At 42.2% G+C, this 15,342-nt stretch overlaps 1 protein-coding gene across 3 annotated transcripts in view; it reads left to right on the top strand.

Annotated features, from left to right (window-relative positions):
* EVI5L (ecotropic viral integration site 5 like) overlaps nucleotides 1–15,221 on the top strand; it is a 62,013-nt gene extending 46,792 nt beyond the window's left edge. For all 3 annotated transcript variants that reach the window (XM_066593191.1, XM_066593192.1, XM_066593193.1), the window contains 6 exons: nucleotides 1,408–1,548; nucleotides 1,646–1,804; nucleotides 3,506–3,652; nucleotides 4,788–4,883; nucleotides 5,291–5,386; nucleotides 6,623–15,221. In XM_066593191.1, the coding sequence (XP_066449288.1) occupies nucleotides 1,408–1,548; nucleotides 1,646–1,804; nucleotides 3,506–3,652; nucleotides 4,788–4,883; nucleotides 5,291–5,386; nucleotides 6,623–6,910 (927 nt within the window). In that variant the 3' untranslated portion in view covers nucleotides 6,911–15,221. The remainder of the gene's footprint in view (nucleotides 1–1,407; nucleotides 1,549–1,645; nucleotides 1,805–3,505; nucleotides 3,653–4,787; nucleotides 4,884–5,290; nucleotides 5,387–6,622) is intronic.
* Nucleotides 15,222–15,342: the final 121 nt, after the last annotated feature.

A 15,342-nucleotide genomic window follows, 5' to 3' on the forward strand; every position in this document is an offset into this window, starting at 1 on the left:
TCTTCACTGACCTAGAAGGACATAGGCTACATTTTATCCTGAAAATTTATATAGTTCTTTAGGGAGCACGACAAGACAGATTTAGTTGGTGATGTGCAGGCGCACCTCCGCTCCGCTGCTGGCACTGCACTGTGCGGCAATGTGTAGGGGAAGAGGGTGCACATTATAAGCTATGCCTACACAAACGGGGAGACAAGTGAAGGCAGACACAAACAGATTTTGAAAGGTTTATTCTCAACTGCAACCTAATATGCGAATAAAGAATGGTTGTACCAAAGGACAATTTTGGCACCAACTAATGAAACTGTAGAACAGATGAATGAAAAAATTTATTAAACAAGTCGAAGGAGAAATTGTAGAGTATCTGTCAGTGGATAATGTTATGGACACTGAACAAGTCGCCTCATACCCTTATTATGAATGGAATAGCAAAAGGAGAAGGAGTTTTAAATCTACGCATTCCGATAATACGGCCGGATTTGCCTTTTCAATTCAAAAGGCTGCGATTCCCTCTAAAAATAGCACTTGTGATGATGATCAATAAGGCTCAAGGGCAAACACTTAAAGTAGCAGGTGTACATTTAGAAAAAACATGTTTTTCCCATGGGCAACTGTATGTGGAGTGCTCACCTGTATACAGCCCACAAAACCTGTATATCCTGGCAAAAGATGACAAGACCAAAAATGTACAGAACTGTACTGGCAGCATATTGCAGTTACATTCTTTTCACTATTTCAACTTTTTACATTTCAATATATAGCAAAATGCAGATTAGATAAAAAAATACAAATTCCACTCGGACGAAGTTGTAGGTAACCAGCTATGCCAATGTATAACTCCAACTGAAGGTTCAAATGTAAACAGGACCTTAAGGAGAATAGGGTTGATGGCATCATGCACTGATCAGAGATGTGAAATCACACATAGCATTTAAAGTAAGGACTGTACCATTAGGCCTTTTATAGTGTTTTTTTTTCCAGGACTTAGACACTAATCGGTCATCAAATTGTTGGGGGTCTGACTACCTGCAACATTGCTAATCAGCTATTTATAGGAGTTGCAGCCATGGCTTTCAGGCCTCTTTTTTTTTGGCCTGAGACATCATGTTCCTTGGTCACATGGTCTTTCTGCCCCTCAGTTACCTTTTATTGAATAGGATTGGTCTGCAATACCAGGCACCATCACTACGCAGTACATGGCACTACACCTGATATACAATGAAAAGGGCTGCAGCACCCACCCAAATACTGCAGCCCCTTCAAATAACTGATCAACAGGGGTGCCAGGAGTAGAGCCCCGCCGACAGGTCATCAATAATTAAGGATAGCTCAACAATAATTAATTGCTGGATAACCCGTTTAATTGGACTGGAAGAGGTTAATCGACTGATTTCTTATTCTTCTTAGAGAAACAGTTCTCTCCCTGATGAAAGCAACGTTGCCCTTCTTCAGGAAGAACTTCAATCTCTAAGGAAGAGAGAAGCTCATGCTTTGCAGGTCATGCGTGAAGGACAGAAGCAAGTGACAGAGCTGAGTGACCGCTGGCAGGTAAGGGCCACAGCTGTCTTGTACATTCCCTCACCTTTTATTTATGCAGTCTCTTCAGCATATGTAGTAACGATTCATCCTATCTTTCATTATGTAGTCCTTGTCTTCTCGGGGTGGAGGCATTTGGAAGGAATCCCCTCGTAAGAGTGCAGCTGGGGACCTACAGGATGAGGCCATGTCTTGTCGGTTACGAGAAGTTATGGCTCAGAGTGAAACGCGTGAACTTCGACAGCGGGTTCTTATACTGGAAAGTCAGGTGTACTTTCCATCTGTGATTGTCTTTTCCCTATTGTGGTATATTCTATACTCGTGGACTATCCGTTGTATGAATCAAACCTTATTAAATAAGCCAGGGGCAGCAAAGATGAGGCTTCCCCTGATCAGACTGGATCTCTTCCTCCTTGTATCACACTTTATGTGACAGTTTATATAAACACTATCCTACCCAAAATAATTGGATACCTGAGCAAGAATCAAAAGTAGTATTCATTTATATATGGTAATACTTAGCCTCCTTTGGCTCAGTTGATATGTCCCTCCATTCATCCTGCAAACGTCTGTCAAGTTCTCTCAAAGAAGATGGCCCGTCTACATTGGTGCAAGGAGCGTCGTCCTTGGACAGTTGAGTAATAAAAGAACATTCTATGGATTGACGAATCGTGCTACTCCGTCTTCAGATCAGATAGATGTACCTGGGTGTGGAGGATCCCGGGGAACACCTTTAGCCTGAGTGTGTTGAGCCAACAGTTAAATACAGCAGAGGTTTCATTATGGTCTGGGGATGTTTTACATGATACGGTCTTGGTCCATTGGTTGTAGTGGCAAGAACCATGTAACCAGAGGCATACCTTGACATTCTAGACAATATTGTGCTGCAGACAGTGTTAGAAGTATTGCTGTTCATTTCCAGAGGACTGCCAAAAGACAACTCGCTTGTCACAAATTCAACACTGTTTTACATGGGTTTGAGGATATGGATGTTCCGTGATTGGACTAACTGCACAGAGTCCAAACATAAACCCTACTGAACATATTTGGGATGAACTGGAACATCAGGTCAGGAAATATGAACAGCATCCATCTTCTTTGCGAGAACTCGTCAGACGTTTACAGGATGAATGGAGGGAAATATCGGCTGAAGTGCATCAGACATACCAAGTGTGATACACACTTCACAAAGCGTATCAAACTTGGTATGTCTGATACACTTCATCTGGTATGAAACAAAGAGTATCCAATGTCCTTAGGACCAAAGGACGCTTCACTGAATATTGACATATGTAAATAGATACTACTTTTAATTCTTGCTCAGGCGTCCAATTATTTTTGGTAGGATAGTGTATATAGAAAAACTGTCAGTGTGACATAAGAAGGAGGAGATCCAGCCTGATCAATGGAAGCTGAGCCTCATCTTTGCTGCTCCTCTGCCATGAGACCAAGGGCTATTCAAACAAAGGCATTCAAGTTGCTTAGAAATGGATACATTTGTGGGTGCCAAAAGTTCCCACAATATAGCTCCAAGAATCAGGGGCTGCAACTTGTATTTAACTAGAAATGATATTTGGGAGGAGAATTGTGAAAGGAAAGTTCTCAACCATGCTGATTGGCTGAAAGCAGATGATAGACAGCAGCTCACAATTTCCCTCCCAAATGTCCTTTTCAGCTGGATATCAAGAACAATATACAGACCAGCAAAATCTGCTTTTGGGAGCTCTATAGTGGGGGGCTTTTATTATCCACTAGTTTAACCCAGTCGTATAGCTGCCTGCTTGTTTTTTTGTGACAGGACAGTGTGCACCATCTAATAGACATCCAGAGTCATCTGATTCTGACATCAGAATGTGATAATGTTATACAAATAATATTACGGACATCGGTGGAAATATAACAGTGTAACCTATATGTGCTGCTCTATTTTGGGGGGACCCAGTACATTGAAGCTCCTTGTTCCTTCCAGGAAGTAGTGCATGAGAAGCAACTCTCTCGTCTGGAGAAAGAATGCAAGGAGCTGCGAGACAGACTGCAGAACGAGACCGCACAGTACAAGGCCCTACAAACACAGATGAGTGAAGATAAGCGGAGACGTGCAGTAACTGAATGTAAGGTGAGCGTCAGGAAACTGTCACAGCTTTTTTTTAATAAGAGCTTGATGTCCACATACACAGACTAGCTACTTTTATTAGGGACTCCGGCCATTTCACAATTGAAGCTTCCCTGTATCGAAATTAGACCTGTGACCCACGGAGTGCAGCATAAAATCATGTGACACGTTTTCCATGGATCAGTTTCAGTGTTAATCCACATTAGAAAGGGAAACTCCAGTGATCTGAGCGACTTCAAACGAGGCCTGGTTATTGGCGCTAGACTAGCCAGGGCCAATATTTCTTACACTGCCAACTATGTGGAGTTTTCTTGTGCAGCAATGTGGCGAGTATACAGAGAATGGTTTTATCGAGAAAAAACATCCAGCCCAAGGGAATCCTATTGTGGATGTAAACAACCTGTCTACAAAAGGGGTCAATAGAGGCTGTCAAGAATCGTTCTGACAAACAGGCGCTACGTGATCAAGCAAACTGCAGTGAAATATAATGCTGGTGGTCCAACTAATGTGACCAATCAATTGCACAATGTCATTCCGTAGCGCAGATGGGATATAACAGCAGATGACCAGTTCCGGTGCCATTGCTGCCTAAAAGAAACAGAAAGGCGAGACTCCAGAGGGCAAAAGGGCTCAAAACTTGGATCACTAAGAAGTGGAAAAACGTCACCTCGTCAGATGAATCCTGATTTCCGTAGCCCTGTGCTGGTGGGAGGTCAGAATTTGGTGCAAGCAGCTTGAATCAATGAACCCTTCTTGTCAGCTGATCAGAACGTCAGCACCTCCATCTAATATGCAGCAACTATAAGAAGCTTCCTGTCCGCAGGGGCCGATATTCCTGCAAAACGATTTCAGCACCTACTGGATTCTAAGCCAATACAAACTGATGCAGTTCGGAAGGTCAAAGAAGGTGCGACACATTACTAGATGGGCCTCTCTAATTGAGTGGCAATTCAGTGTATTGTCATTATTTCTGTAAAACTCCTCTAGTCTGGTATTTATATTACTATAAATTCTGGATTATTTGGGGGAAAAAGCTGTCAGGCCATACGATTCCCCATCTCAGGTTCCAATATTGGATTTTTATGCCACTGATAGTTTTTATGTCCTAACAATGATACATCATTTTCTATCCTCTCAGAATAAAGAAGAGGTAATGGCAGTGCGACTGAGAGAAGCAGACAGTATGGCGGCTGTTGCTGAAATGCGTCAGAGAATAGCAGAACTGGAGATACAGGTGAGATACTTGTGTAGATTTCTGTGCCTTTTCACCAATCTTTATTTATATCAGGGGTGCAAACGCTCTTCTGGTCCAAGGGCCATATCGCAAGACTGAACTAATTCCAAGGGATGCAAATTAAAAGGGTATTAACATCTGAGACATTTATAGTATGTCCTATCAAATGGAGTGGTTCCCACATAGTGCATCATTGCTACTTGTCCCTGCTCCTAAACTACCCACCACTGCTCTCGGACATGGAAAGTACATGTGAGCTGGCACCAGCCAAGGACAAGCATGTCTGTGACCAGATTTGTTTGGGCCATGTGTAGCCCCCAAGCCATGGGTTGTGCACCCCTGCTATATATGATCTGTCATGTTGCTTGGATTGAACTTTTTTTTTTTTTTTCCACTTACATCTGTAGAAAGAAGAAGGGGTTATAAAAGGGAAACTCAATGATTCTGATTCTTCCCAGTATATCCGAGAACTGAAGGATCAGATCGAAGAACTGAGACAGGAGGTAAGCCAGTGGCTGGAAAACCAATGTATACAGTAAATTTACGGGATATGTTGGGTAACTTTGCACATAAATTACTTACCTTGTACTGATTTCTTCAGTCAAACCTATATTCACATTTTTACTGACGTCTTGATGGCCCCTGAGGCTGCATAAACTCGTGACTCTTTTCGTGTTTGTACAGAGAGCTTCCTGCTCATAGCATTGGTTCAGTTTACATGCCCAGTATGATGCAGGGCAGCGCATCACAGATTAACAGCATTGATGCTTGGTAAACATCAGAAACTTGAATGCAGCTTTAGATATGAGAAGTACGAAACTATTATGTAAGGGTACTTTTACATGGGCCAACAGTTGCCCAAGAGCGATTACCGTTGACTGTTGTCCTATATAAACACACAGAACCTGACAGGGCACTGAGCGAGAAATCACTCATCTGCCAAAACAGGAAGTCGTTAATCTATGAATGGTTTAATGGCTATGTATGTAGAATATTCTAGACTTCACTGATCTTGATGATTTCTGCTACATTTTGCATGTTACCATTTGTGGATGCACCCTGGTGTTTTCTAAGTATCATTTAGTAATTGTAATTATAGATGTAAGTTTAACGTATGAAATACCACTATAACACGATCCATAAGGCACATATGCCTGGTCTTACCTCCATAAAACTTAAGTTATATAATAAAAAGTTAAGACCACCTCATATGTGCATATTAACAGTTTCAGATTGCGTATACACTATACTAAAGATCCCTAAAAGTATCTACATAACCAAAGTAAACTGCATCCCTATATATATAGGTCAACCGTTAGAGATATATTTTACTTTGATTATGCAGATACCTTTAGGGTTGTTTAGTATAGTGCATACGCAGTATAAAAATTTTAATATACACAAATGAGATGGTCTTAAGTTATGTAATAAAAGTTAACTTTTATGAGGGTAAACCCAGGCTGATGTGTTTTATGGGTCATGTTATAATGGTGATGATTGGATAGCCTAACTCCCATGAGGGACAGCATATGAATTTTTCCTGAACATATTAAATAAACTGCAACCCAAACTTTTTCTTGCCCTTTCAATAGCTTTACAATGGCTTTTGTTGTGTTAACTTACTGCAACAAGTTATCTTATTTTATCAGCGGTGTGTTAAACTTTGCTACATCGGTATACAGTACGATGGGTGCGCAACTAACTGTGAATAAACATTTTTCTCTCTATCCTCTCCAAAGATCCTCATTCTTCGAGGTCATAAACCTTACTCCAATCCCATCTCCTTCGATGGACTGGACCTCTCCTCCCGTTCAGGCCATGAAGATGAAGACTCACTCCCGTCATCAGATGAAGAGCTCCTCACCCGACCCCTCGGGGCCTTGCAGGATGCCCTGTATCCTCACTCCCCGCACAAGGCTTGCTTCCTGCGACCTCTCAGAAGTTCTGCCAGCTCTGACAGTGAAGAAGGAGTGGAAACCAATGGAGCGACATCCGATACCCCCCCTGAGCCTGCAGAGGAGGAATAGCACAGGGGGATGAGGGGCTGAAGCAGAGGGGTACTGAGTATTTCTTCATACCTTTTGTGACGGAACTACTTAACAGCTTCAGTTTTCTCTTTCAGAATTAACAATCTTTTGGTACGTAATGGGTGCTTGAACTGCTCTTACTTACCCCAAAGAGGACCCTTTTGTTTGTTCAAGGGGACGCGAGTATAAACCACATGATGCAAGCTTGTTAGTGAGAGCAATGGGACAAGACTCTCATAAGGGGGTAAAGTGACGCAGTTCTCATAAACTATAACGGTAGAGATCACATGTAGGTTATAATTCTAATCTGGAGGTCAACGTTACATCTACAAGCTTTACCCCTGCCTAACAGTCGCACCACTAAGGAGTCAAGGGAAATGGGACAATTTATAGTCCCAAATTTAATCCCATACTTGCACTAAAATAACAATGGGCAATAATGGGCCCAAACTTCTGGGAAGAATGGCTGGCAGACTATTTACAGTTTTTGTAGATTATATAGGGTTGGATCAGTATTTCTGACACCTCAATACAGTATTTAGCAGGGTTCTAGTCACCTTCAAGGACACAAGAAAGCACATTGTGTCTTTAAAGCATCTTGTAAAGACAGGAGGCAGTCGTTATGTGGATTATATAGATGTTCAACGTGTTTATGGCACCCGGAGAACCTCTTTAGTAGGTGACCAGTTGAGGCATATGAAATTTGGTTCAGTTAAAAAATGGCCGCCTCCACCGTGTGCTTTGTGAAGTGCCTCTGTCAGTATCTCTATCTCTAGTCCTTTTCAGTGATATTGGCTGCATTGCCATGAATCAAAGCCTCTACCAGGTACGCTTCTTCCAGACCACTAGTAAAGAGAAAGAAGAATATACCTCCATATAAGTTATGGAAACACTGAATTTAGTATTACACATCAGACCGAACCTCAACTGGTACCTCATAATCTCTTCTTAGGGCAACCCACATGGTTTGTATTTGGCCTGGTACTTAGAATCCCTGGGGGTGAGCAAAGCTGAACCTGATACTACAACAAACCTATTGCCATCATTATCCTGTGGCATGGCCCGATCAAAACTGCTGGGAGGTATGGTGAATTAAAGGGAAGGGTTTACAGAGTTCCTTAAGTGTGACCAATTTTCTAATCTTGGATAACCCCTTACTAAGCGAAGACCTTAACTAACCAGATCCATTTTCAAGAATTCGTCCAAATCGGTGTACATCTGCGCTCTATGTCCAGAGCGTTTCACAATGTATACCTCTGATGTACAGGCATAGGTTTCCAGGTTAAAGTGTAACTAAACTTTTTAAAAACATCTGACATGCCATGGTGACATGTCAGAAGTTTTGATCGGTGGGGTTCTGGGTCCCGAGACTCCCATCAACAAAAGTGCAAGGACAGAAGCACTCAGCTGAGAGCTGGCCCTGTTCAGCTCTCAATACGAATGGTGTACGGTCTTCATTGACTTTCTATGGAGCTGGTACATTGCTCCGAGCAGCAACAGAAACAGCCAAATGGGCACAGCACTCAGATGAACACTTTTGCTTATTCATTTTTGGCAATTAGTGGGGATTTCGGTACCTGGACAGCTCTGATCAAGACTTCTGAGAGGTCGCTGTAACCTGTCAAAAGTTTTGAAAAAATTTAGTTGCCTTTTAAAAAAAATGTTTGCTCGGAGTATACATTTTTTTATTACTGGATGCCTTTGTATGCATACAAAAGTATGGTGGACTGTGCTATTCAATACATTGGTATAAAGGGTATACCGGTGTATAACAGACAGAGGTGATAAAGCCACTCTTTCAACCTCCTTGGGGGCTTATGGATATGGCTGACATACTGTATGTGCTTTTTTTAATCTATATACCAAGCACACACTACAAAAGCCGCTTAAATGCACCCGAATTCTTTTCTCTGGATCGCATCTTCCTTCTACATACAACCTTGGGTGCAGCTCATGGAGAAGGTGAAGGCTCTTGTTTTCCAAATGCATTCAAGATGCAACTTGACTGATCACTTTCAGAACTCCGACTTACAAATAAAGCAAGTTCAGGATTTAGAATTTCTTTTGAACAAGAGGATCCCTCGCTTTTTACAGAATCTGATAATCCGGCAAGAACGCTTGTCCAAAATGTTCTTTTGCCTGAGCACTGGGCCATGTAAAAGTGAAAAGGATCAGCCAACAAATAATGAAATGCCCATTCATCAGCCGATTTGGTTTTACCTCTCCCTGTACAAATGGGAAGGTGTTCAGCTGACTAGTAACTTTAAGAGGACGACCAAACATGACAATTGTTTGTCCCCATCCTGCAGATCACCAGGCCTTGTAATTATTTTTAAAAGAGCGCTGACTGACAATGAGCGTTGTAACATGGGCAGATTATCTACCCACGTAAAAGAACCTGTCATCAACTATAAGCACCATAAGGTAAGCTGTGGTGCTTAGGGTGCATTTAACATGGGCGATTTTCCCGCACAATATCTGTACGTTGCGAGATGCACAGGAATTGCATAGGAAAAGAACCCGCTGGTTTTATCGGGGGCATTTACATGTGCAATTCTTCTCCCGCAGTGCTGAGAAAAGTGGTGCAAGAGAAAATTGCAGCATGTCCTACTTTTGGGCAAGATCACCCATTATTTCCTATGGGAGCTTAAAAAAAACAAAAAACTTTTCTTCATGCGTGAAAAAAAAAAAATCACAAATGCAATGCGAATGCAGTGTGTTTCTCTCACAGGTCCTATTTTTTTCCACGCAAAAAACACAAGTAAGAGAACGAACCTAATGACCTCAATGGGTTCCTTTCTCTGCGCACGTATATTTTATGCACGCAAGTACGGCCGTCTGAAGAAGCCCTTCTAGTTACAGTTTAGGTGATGTGTTGTCACTTTACATGCTCCCCTGGTCCCCTCATCCTGCGGTGTGCCCAATCAAAATTAGGAGGTGCACAGCAAGCATGAGTCTTCAGAAGTCTACGCATGTACACTCCCATAGAGATGAATAGGAATGCGCATGCATATCCTTGTGAAGAGTCACGCTTACTGTGCACCTGCTGCCTATTTGCCGCAGGACATTGCAGGTATGGAAGATGGGGTGAATATGAAAAGAGGCTCCCCGGACTCCACATCACCTAAACTATAACCACCCTAACTTAGTCTATGGTGCTAATAGTTGATGACGGGTTCCCTTTAAGGAACATGGTAGGACAGTTTTTAAACTTTTGGTAGACTTACTTTATGGGTACTAAGCAGCGACGTTCTACAATGAGGCATATTGAGGTAATGTACCTGTGTATGTGACTGCCATTCAGTTCAATGGGGTTTGCTTACTCCTCAGGGACAGCATGTAATAATATGACAGTATTAAATCTGGTCAGTTTAGTAGCAGTTTGGGGAATCCTAAGGACCACTGCCGGTAAAACAATTTACTGTGTTATGCCTATGAGGCGGTACATGAGGCGGTAGGGCTTCCAAGAACACAAAAGACTGAATCCATGTGTCAGACTTCAACACCCATAGGCCATCTAGTTATATAAGACAGTTTAGCAGTTCTGCCTGGAGACCTCCTTTAAAGATAGCAAAGTTACCCAAAAATGAGAACGATTTTTGAATTCTAGTGACAGGGAACAAGCCCCTTTAATCTGGCGTGCCTCTCTCTAGAACCGATCTCAGGGGTCCCTTTTGGGAACCCACCTGCCATCGTCTGACCTTTGGTGATTGTGAGCTATAAACTGGTTCTCATGACTGGGTCCATGGTTAACTAAAAGGGAATTTATTCAAGGGGTTGTCTAAACTTTGATGACACTTTCCATTTTTATAGTGTTTTGGGTGGAATTTTAGCAACTAACTTCCCCTTTTATATTGAATATACGGACTAAAACGAAATGGCAGCTGACCTATGAATCGGGTGCCTCTAAGAGTTTGCCAAGAAAGCCTTATGGCCCTTCCTCCACCCGCTTCTGCCTAACCAGCCCATTTTATGTCCTCCTCCCCCCTGCATACTACTAAACCTCCGACACTAAAGAACAACCCGCGTTAATGTGTACATACTTATATATGACTATTTTGTTTATTGTGAAGAAGGCGATCACATGGGCAATCTACGGCTTGTGTTTTATCATTATCGTTACCAATAAGGTGCAAAATTCTAATATATCTCTGAAATTTACACTAGCCTTATGTTTAATGTTAATAGTCACATTGTTACAGACGTCTGATGTATTGTATAAAATGTAGAGAGGCCCCTTTAATTGTTTGTTGAGAAAGTATTGGCATTAATTTTGCTCTGTTCTTTTATGTCATTATTTACAGTATCTGATCACTACTGAAAGAAAGCCGGAGTCAATTTGTAAAATACATTACATGAGTATCTTGTATTGAGCCGGAGTTATTTAAAGCAGATATCTTGGGAGAAAAAAGTTTTTCAAAAAAGATCAGCGCAGCGGAATAACTTTAAGGCTCCTTTTAGATAAGCCGATGGTCATTTAAAGAAGCGAGTGACGTTACCGCTAGCTCGTTCGCTCTTGTGCAGCCTGTTTATCATTGGTTCGTTCAAACGAGAATTGGTCAGTCTTTTACATTTGCTGTATAAGCGAATGAGAGCAACTGAATGATTGCGGTTTAAAGCGAGTGGGGACGAACAAAAAGTGAATGGTTCTCGGTCGTTGGCTCGCATTTAGACCAAACTGTTATCGTTCATTTTCACTCATTTGAACGAGAATCGTTCCGTCTAAAAGCACCTTAAGAAACTTTTTTTCCTCCCTTGGTAACTGCTTTAAAGCCTGTATGTACTCCAGAGCCGTAATCACAGTTCTGCTGGTTACTATTGGAAACCAGCACCAGCCTTGTGGACACACACGCCCCTTTACGGCTATATTGAGCATCCAGATTTCATTGCTGAACTGTTTTATTTTTTCCCACCTCAGATTACTATACAGTGCCTAGTATTAAGAAAAAAAACTCTTGTTGGCACACAACTGACCGGTGCAGACATTGAACCAGCAGGGGCTACCTAGAAATGTGAAGTCAGTAGTCTGCAGAATGTGAATAGAGAGCGGGTTACAAGACGTACTGTAACTCAGGACCAGTAGAAGTACAGCTGATTTGCAAAGACATTGAAGGTGGATCTGGCACTAAGTATTCTGCCCTATGTAGGGGCAATATATTACTTGGACCGACCCATTCACCTATTATCCAAAATCCCACAAATATTGGCTACTTAATCCACTTTATACATATCTGCCTATTACCATTTTATGTAGATATGGGGGAATTTATTAAGACTGGCATTTCAAATGCAGAAAAAGGTGCAGACTTTTTCATACATTAGGCAGATCTTGGGCTGCCCATCAACCGGCAGAGAAACCTACTGTAGCTACGAGCCGGTTTCTGGCACGAATTATACCTAAATCTGTCAGGCTTGGTGGTTATACCCCCATCCAACAAGCCACACCCACTTTTTGGAAAGTGGTGTACATTCAGTCACTATTTTTTTTGCACAAGCAGGGCTTGCACCAATATTTGTGACTTTTTTCCCAACAAATTTAGCTTTACAAATTCCTCCCATATTCCTCATAAAAAGTTTTAAGGATCAATATATATTATATTATATATAAAAAATAACTTGGACTAATTCTCATCTACAACCTGTCTTAATATTCCAGAGCTGTATTCACAATTCTGCAATGGTTCCCATCCCTGCCTGTTTTGGTGATTTCCATTCTGGGAACTGTCATTTATATACCAGGCACAAAGAAAACCTACTGCATTATAGGAGTGCAGCTAAGCTGTTGGGGTCTTGTCTAATAACAAACTTGCTGGTTGTTTCCAGTGATGAGCAGCAGAATTATGAGTGCAGCTCTGGATTATAACCAGATCAGTACATGAAAATTTACCAATTTTTTAAAATAAACACTCCATATGGAGCTTGTGGTTACATAGCGGAATCCTGATCACTAATTACATGACAATGGTTTCCTGAGGCCTTGAGCCTTGTAGAGTCAAAGTATTGAAAATGTATAAAGTCTATACAGTACAGATATATATATATTGTTGACTTTAAGTGCAATAAGTCTTCACACCACAGCTCACCGCGTCGCTTCATTTTCCACCATTTTTCTATAATATCTGATGGGCAGATTACGGAATTCTGTCTATTTTGTCCACCGGCTGCAAGGAACTTTGTACAATGTGAAACGCTGCAGTGGACGGACCCAAACCGGACGTTATTGTGAAGAGTGCACTATGTCGTGTGCAAGGAGCAGCTTGCACGCCTGTTGTTTATATGTGTATAGTGTGTAAATAGTACTAAATGTTTGTCTTTTTATTGAGTGCCAAATGCATAAGGGGCGGGCAGCAAGGAGATACAAAAAGCGGACGATGTGGAGAAAGCAAAGCAATGTGCAATTCATTACCTGTGGACTAGGATGGTGAGGGCATCTGAATGGTGTGAATGTGATGATGATGATTTGTACAGATAAGAGCAATTTTGAGATTGGAGTGATGCTCTGCAGTAATATGAGGCATTATACTGGTGTTTGCAAGAGTCAATGTGAAATTGGAGTGATGCTCTGGTGCCATATGAGGCATTGGTGATTGGATGCGGTGCTCCTGCAGATATATGGCAATAGTGAAAATGGAGTAATGCTCTGCAGGAACAAAAAGGCATTAGAATGATGCTCTGCAGGCACATTTGGTATCAAGTGAACCTATCAGCAGTTCTGAGCACCAAAAACCACCCACAGATACAGGATACTGATGTACGGCCGATTCCAAAACATATGCAGGTATAGTTCCTGGACAAAACATGGATTTGTAAACTGTCTTTTAAAATTTCCCACCTTGCATGCTGTTGGTGAAATGGTCTGGTGGGGGGGCTGGACCGTCTCTGCTACCTGGAGTTTATTTAATGCCGCCGCCTTTGTTTGCCTCTGTGAGGATCATCTAAATCTCACATAATCGCGAGGAGATCACAGACTGGCACTGGGGTAGATTGCTTGGCCCTTTTCTGGCTCCCACATTTGTGCACATGCACCAGCCCACAATCTCCCTCCGTACGCTTCAGATCTCGAGTTATCTGTGGATGACCTTTAAAGATGTCGTCCACATCATAGAGGCAAAGAGGTGGGGTTATAAAACGGACTCAGAGCAGCAGAGATGGTCCGGCCCGCCCACTGGACCGTTTGATCAACATTATGATGCGGAGTGGGAAATTTTAAAAGCCGGGTTACAAAGCTATGCTTTGTCCAGGAACTATAACCAGATCCGTTTTGGAGAAATCCCCATTATAGAGGTGCAGGGTTATGAAACGGACTCCAGGCAGCAGAGATGGTCCAACTCACCCACTGGACCATTCCTGCACAGCTATGCTTTGTCCCAAAACTATAACCATATGCATTTTGGAAATGGCTCTACATTAGTGTTCTGTAGTTGTAGGTGCTCAGAAGGCCTGTAATGCCCCCAAGGTATATGACAAGACTGTAATTGGAGTTATACTGTGTGCATGTAGGAAAGATTGAAGTGATGCTCTACAAGCACATAAGGGATTTGAGTGTCCTAAGTGCACATTAGAGATTGAGAATGATACATTACAGGCAGATATGGGATGGTAGAATTTGTGTGATGGGCTGCAGGTCTATGCGTTATTGGCGTAATGCTCTGCAAAGACAAAGGGGATAGGGAAGCAAGAGTGATGGTGTGTGGGCATTTAGGAATTGTGAGATTTATCACGATGTCCTACAATGCATTTAAATAACCGTGCCAGAGTCATGTGGGATTGACGTGATCTTCTGCAGACATGTAGTGGATTGGAGTGACGCTCTGCAGGCTCGTGTGGATTACCATGGTTCCTTACTGTACACAGAAATGGTGAACTGGGGTGATTTTCAGGTTGTGCACATTGGGAGATGCTCATCAGGCACCACTGTGACTTTGGTATTAGATGATGCTCTGCGGGCACACATTAACTTGTTGGTGAGAAGTGATGTTCTGCAACAAATGAAAGGGTTGTATTATTGGAGTCATGCCCTGCCAGGTTGTCACTGGCTCCAGTGCTTTAACACTTTGCACGTTTCTTGTTTTGCTCTGTATTACTGAACGGATTCTCGGAGTTCTCTGATGGAGTGAACGCTCTGCGGGTGTTTTGACTTCTACCTGTCGTGTTATAAAGATGCCGCACCACGCAGCCCTTCTGCACTATATTACCCTGGTTAATATGAACCATGTGGCTGGAGGAATCAGTCTTGCTGGGGATTATTGTAGTGGCTCCAAGGGGCCACAGCTTCACTTTATTCAATAAATACATTCACATTGATACTAATGAGCTTTCTGTGTCCTGCTATATATATATATATATATATTACATACTGTCTACAGTCATATACAGCTGATTGGGATTGGCAAAGAGACAGTCAGACCCCTAGATGCATCCAAGCCCACTGT

This window comes from Eleutherodactylus coqui, chromosome 2 (genome assembly GCF_035609145.1).
Source record: "Eleutherodactylus coqui strain aEleCoq1 chromosome 2, aEleCoq1.hap1, whole genome shotgun sequence".
NCBI lineage: Eukaryota > Metazoa > Chordata > Amphibia > Anura > Eleutherodactylidae > Eleutherodactylus > Eleutherodactylus coqui.